Source organism: Aplysia californica, unplaced genomic scaffold, assembly GCF_000002075.1.
Source record: "Aplysia californica isolate F4 #8 unplaced genomic scaffold, AplCal3.0 scaffold00979, whole genome shotgun sequence".
NCBI lineage: Eukaryota > Metazoa > Mollusca > Gastropoda > Aplysiida > Aplysiidae > Aplysia > Aplysia californica.
In genome coordinates, this window is record NW_004798249.1 from 45,883 (window position 1) to 52,182 (window position 6,300).

At 38.6% G+C, this 6,300-nt stretch overlaps 1 protein-coding gene across 1 annotated transcript in view; it reads left to right on the forward strand.

Moving 5' to 3' along the window:
- Positions 1–6,300, forward strand: part of LOC101845734 (transmembrane protein 254) — an 11,772-nt gene that overhangs the window by 4,561 nt on the left and 911 nt on the right. The window contains exon 3 of the mRNA XM_005110983.2: positions 1,541–1,600. Coding sequence (XP_005111040.1) covers positions 1,541–1,600 — 60 coding nt within the window. The remainder of the gene's footprint in view (positions 1–1,540; positions 1,601–6,300) is intronic.

The window sequence follows — 6,300 nt, forward strand, 5'->3', positions numbered from 1 at the left end:
TAATAATAATAATAATAAACTACAACACACTGAGAGCGATTTTAAATCACCGTGGAGGTTGTGTGTCAACGTTTCGCTTATTACGCCGCATTCTGAGTGTCTTTGCTATTGCTGTCAAGAGCCACGGAAGAGTTTGTGAAAAGGAAAAGGAAGCTGGTGTCATGGCTGACGGCTGTCCATTTCGAAAAGAATCCGACTCATATCATACAACAATTTTGAGATGCTGCACAGCGGGATGTATTCTGGCAGTCTAAAGCCTGCTGAACGCAGACGGGAAATATGAAAGAGTTGGTGTTGATTACCTTAAAAAGAAGGTTGTTTTCAAACCCCTTTCGCTGCCAAGAGCGAAATGCTAGCTGCTAAAGGGATTTGAAAACAACCTTTAAAAGAAAATAATCTTTATCACTACTCAAGAACTGTTCACTATTCTAGTGTTTAAAAATCTATTGTTTGGTGAACAACAAAAAGCCGCTCGCTATTCTAGTGTTAAAAAATCTGTTGTTTAGTGAACAACAGAGGTAAAACCTCTGGCTATTCCAGTGTCCTCCCACCAAAAAAAAACCAACAACCCCATAAAGGCTAATCACCGCAACGAAACTTCTGATGGCACCCCCCCCCCCCCCCACCCACACACACACACCTTTTGATTAATATTTTACATAATTTTTCAATAGATTGGTGGCTTGCTGCATGGTTGATGTTCATTAATATGGAATCATTTGACAGTTAATTTTCTACATTTCTCATTTTCACAGACATAAAATTAATTCTGCTATCACACTAAGATTTGAAACATTCCCCTTAAATGTGATATTGGAAATTCACAGAAACTCTTTCCACCTGTTTTTCTCAGCTACATGCTTTGCATAGTTCATAATCTAAAACATCCTTTACTTTAGCACTTTTTAAAGCTATAAATCAGGACATGAAGCAAAGTGAAAGGGTTCTCATAAGGCAGCGTCAGTTTAAAATGCGATATGCATAACGACAATATACCTCATTTTCTTAGAACACCACTCATCTTGCAGTAGACATCTTAAGTACCCCGTTATACCGCCAGCACCATCGCACCACTAACGTCTTGCTCGTCCCAAGATGGGTGGTATAGCGATGATTGACAGTATTACGGATTTGTATCGTCATATATTTGGAACAAAGCAGGTTTATGTTTGGGTTTTTATTGGCCAAAGTTGGAATGGGGGGGGGGGGACTCAATGATTCAATGATTTTCTAAGTTTCTTCTTTTAGCCTTAAATACTTTAAAACACAGACTTTGTGAGTGGTTGGCGGGTGCTCTGGTGTGGTTTGTTCCTTCTTTCTCATCGAACATCTATAATCCTTATCTCCCCTTGTTCTTTTTTATGTTTGTTACTCTCTTGTAACACCTCTAAACCTCTGACGCTCATATGGCCTTATGCAGTTGCGAACGCCGTAAAACCTCTACTAAAACTAAATAAAAAACACAGACTTTGTTTCCAAGCAACATGTGCTCATTATGTATGTCCTGTTTAACGAGTTTGTATTTGTATTGCTTTCACAGGTGCATGTTCACTATAATTTTGCATTCTACAGAAGCCGTGATTTCCTTGATCCTATGCCGGTGAGTTGGTACAAGTATCATGTAGATTTACGTTTATTGAACATCGCATTCAGTGAACTCGTCTTGTCTGACTGTCACCTTCACAGAAGCAAAATTATTGGTAAAATCATGGTCCAGTAAGCAGCCATTTTCTCTCTAAAATTGTCTCTCTAAAACTTTGCATTGAAGAAGGTGGGTGCTGCCTGGTTACCTCTGAAACCAGGTGGCCCTCACCTTCTTCAATTCAAAATGTCTCGACTTCTATTAAGACAAAAGGTTTTTTTTTAAAACAAAAAGCAAGACAAATGAACAAATTAAGGTGATACCAAGGACTACTATACTTGAGTATTGTAGTCCTTGGGTGATACCAATAACTCCATATGCCCAAATATTGACGAGTGTCTGATTCCACCATGTCGTGACATTAACATTTTTTTAACCCTCGTTATACTTCTGTTATCATATATAGTTTTTAAAAGAGGAACCTTTACTTTTCTTTAATCCCAACATACGTGTCTGGATAGGTAGCTAAGATCACGACTGCAATTGTTGAAAACCAAAGCGATGTCTACACAGCTGAGGTTAGGCGCTTTGCTGACCCACGTTGAAGACCCGAGTTTGATTCCCGTGGGAGAAGATTTTATATAGAGTAAGTCTGTCAGCTGGGAATTTGGATCGCATTCTGTCCAAGTAGGTCTTATCAGGCAATGTCAACGCCCTCCTCCTCCATGATCTAAATTGTGCCGATTGGAGCGTAAAAAACCCCTACATTTAATAATGTTTTAAAAAATTAACATTACTATGAAGGGCTAAAATTCCAAACACTGCACCAGTGTTCATCTTGATTTATTCTTTTCCAAAATTTGGTTCTGATTCCGGCGAGTGTGATAAATCAAACGGAAATGAACAGTTAGTGGTTTGTCAAATGAATGGGACTCAAGAGGAAATCAACGTTGTTCAGATGTTCGCCATAATGAAGTAACGTCAGATGTAACAGTTCTTCATAATGAAGTACTGTAAAGTCATATGTAACAGTTCGTCATAATGAAGTAACGTCAGATGAAACAGTTCGTCATAATGAAGTAAAGTTTGCTGGACTTCCCTTAAGAGATGTTGTCAACCAATGTACGTTGCTCCATTTAGGAATTCAGTCTGAACGAGACAAGCAAAGCACCTCCATTATTATGTGATTGATTACATCCTGCAGGAAAACAGAAATTTATTACACACAGTCTTACACGCATATGCAAAATCGGCGGCACGCGGAAATCTTTTTGTCATGTAAGAATTTCACCGTGTTCTTGTCTTAAATACTGTGCGAGAAATAATATGGCTTGAGTGAGAAGACAACCTGTTCGCTACCCCGTGCGTTTTTCGCTATGTGTGTGTTCACTGACGTGCATGTTTCGCTATGTGTGTGTTCACTGACGTGCGTGTTTCGCTATGTGTGTGTTCACTGACGTGCGTTTTTCGCTATGTGTGTGTTCACTGACGTGCATGTTTCGCTACGTGTGTGTTCACTGACGTGCATGTTTCGCTATGTGTGTGTTCACTGACGTGCACGTTTCGCTATGTGTGTGTTCACTGACGTGCATGTTTCGCTATGTGTGTGTTCACTGACGTGCATGTTTCGCTATGTGTGTGTTCACTGACGTGCGTGTTTCGCTATGTGTGTGTTCACTGACGTGCACGCTTCGCTATGTGTGCATTCACTGATGTGCGTGTTTCGCAATGTGTGTGTTCCCTACGACGTGCGTGTTTCGCTATGTGTGTGTTCATTGCGTGCCTGCTAGATTGCAGAAAGTTCTGATATTTAAAAATGAGAGATGAAATGAATTATGCAATGTTTAACAATGTTTATATAAATGTAAGGGTAATTTTTTTAAAATTTTGTTTTATTAAGAGCTTTACGGCACTTAAAACTAAATTAGGCTATATAAGTGCTGGAGATTAGACGTGTGACATGAGAGTAACAAACACAAAACAGAAAGAGGAGAGATAAGAACAATAGATATTTGATATGAAAGTATGAGCAAACCTCACGTGAGCAACCGCTAACCTCCCACTTTTAAAGTAAGTCCTTAACACTGGCGTCTAAATCTGAAAGGATCAACCTCTTTATACCTATTCCCTGTGAGCGTTTGGTGGGTGCTCTGGTACCGTTTGCTCCTTTCCGCCCATCAAACGTCCCTCGGCCTGATCTCTCTTCCATCATTTTTTAGTTTATACTCTTTTGTTACACATCAAATCTTCAGCACTTATATCACTGACGTTCAAAAGAAGCTTTAAAAAGTATTCACCCTACCGTCATGTTTAAGCCTTACCCTACCCATCGTACAGCACACGATATTAAATTCTGCTTCACCTGGTACTTTAATATCTCATCTACCATAATGGTCGCCCGAGATATGGTCACTCAAAATTAACCTTAAAAAATCAGGAGGTGCAAAATTGCAAGAAAATTAAAGAAACTTTAAAATGTGTTCTCGCCTGTATTGGGGTGCATCATCACAGGTGAGATGCATTTGTATTGCATATCAAAATGAATGGAAAATTTTGTCTTTGCAATAAATAAAATTTTATTACGGTAGTTTTAAACAGATCGGAAAAAGAGCTATGACGAATACTACACAAATTCTGGACTTAACATTAACTGTTTTCATGAGTATTTCATTTTGTTTTGGAGCTACTGGTTTTAGTTTAGTTTAAGTAAGAGTTTTACGCCACTTGCAACACAATAAGGTCATATAAATGCTGAAGATTAGAGGTGTTACAAGAGAGTAACAAACACAAAACAGAAGGAGGAGAGATTAGGGCGATAGATCTTTGACAGGAAGGAAGGAGCAAACCACTCCAGCTACTGGTTTTGTAAAGAGCACAAACCCTTTGGGCATAGAATGTCGTGTTATTACGGACATAGTTATCTGTCAGTCCATCCCAAATGTCACAGATACTAGCAAACAAGGCGTTTGAATTGGGAGAAAAAGTGTTTCTTCAGTTTGTGTGTGTGTGTGTGTGTGTGTGTGTGTGTGTGTGTGTGTGTGTGTGTGTGGGAGGGGGGGAGTTGCGTTTAACTGTTACTGTATCTGTTGGATTCATATCGGAACCAATCAACAGGTGACCACTTCATCGTTGGTTTGATTTGTTTCGTAAGATTTGTCTCGGTTAAAATTCGTGGAGCGACTTATCTTTAAATATCTTTATAACGGATGAATCAATGTCACCCATAATTTGCCCAGCAGTTTGTCTCAATTAATCTTAACTTAATCATATTTTCCTAGAACAATTGGGGCTAGATTAAAAACCTTTTCTTCATAAAGCTATATATAATACTACAAACCTCCTTCATGCAGAAAATAGAATTGTTCACAACTCTTCCCGCTTCTCACAAATATTTTGTATACGCATATGACTTACGTCACAGCTCACCAAAGACATTTTTTAGTGGCAAAACTATCTGCATGAAACTTATTTCATAGTGAACACTGAAAGTTCTCAATAAAGGTAATCTCGCGATTAAAACAAAAATGACGGACTTGCTTTTAAAAGTGATATCGCCCCACCTGTAAACCTTTTAAAATCAGTAGAAACCACCTGCTAGGATTTTTTGAAATTAGTATTTGTTGAGGAATTTTCTAGAATAAAGCTAACAGGGTCTTTTCAAAAATATTGATCTGTTAAGACAAATTGGAACGAGTCACTGTGCAAAAGCTGGACAGTTTACTTTCGATAGTTGAGGAGACATTTGACAATAAGTTGCGCCTCGAATTTTTGACTGCACTGTGTGGCGTTGACCCTGAGAGAAAGCACTTCATTCATAAATTGCTTTACGGTGAAATCAGACCTTGACGAAAATACTGGTAAGGCGTGATGTGTCAGGATTTGCGCGATGTAGTCCTCCAAACGAAGCCATGTCTTGATTCTCCCAAGTTGTGGGGTTTTGTTCATTCCAGCCAGACCACACCATACTATGGCAGTTTCTTGGCCTCTGTTTCCTCACTGACAGATGAATTTGTCCAAAATCCAACACAGTCCATGTTCAGAAAGGTCTCGTGCTCTACATGGAACTATTGGCTGCTGAACACAATTAATGTTAGGTCCAGGTCTTGCGGGATATTTGTGATAGTTCTGTTTTTTAATCTGCTCGAAAATACCATAACAGGATATATTAATTCATTTCAGATACATTAATAATATTCTCCCTTCATTTTACATTCAATACATGTCCCTAACTCCAATGTTGATGCACCTCAAAACACACGCGAACTCACGTTTCAGTTTCTTTGGTTTCGCACAATTTTGCCACGCCAAATCTTTTTTAAGGTTAATTTTTAGTGACCAAATCTGTGGTGTCTTTTAACGTAGCTGAATACATGTATTAATGTGTCAGATAATACAGAATTTACTTAGCTTTAAACTGGTATACTACTTTAGTCGGTAGTTAAAGGCTTTCACTCGGCGATTGGGTAAATTCATTTTCAAGATTCTTTTGGGCGTCACTGTATACCCTTATCGTGTTGCAAATGCCGTAACACTCTTACAAAACCTAAACTATATAGAGATATACTAGAGAAGCATACATATTTCGTGTTGACGTTACCCAATAGTGTTTTAAGTTATGTAAGTCTGTTGGTTTGTAAACTTATGTGTTCTTTCTCTACACCTCTCTCCCCCCAAACACTGAAGTAAGTCTGTTGGTTTCTAAAGTAATGTGTTCTTCC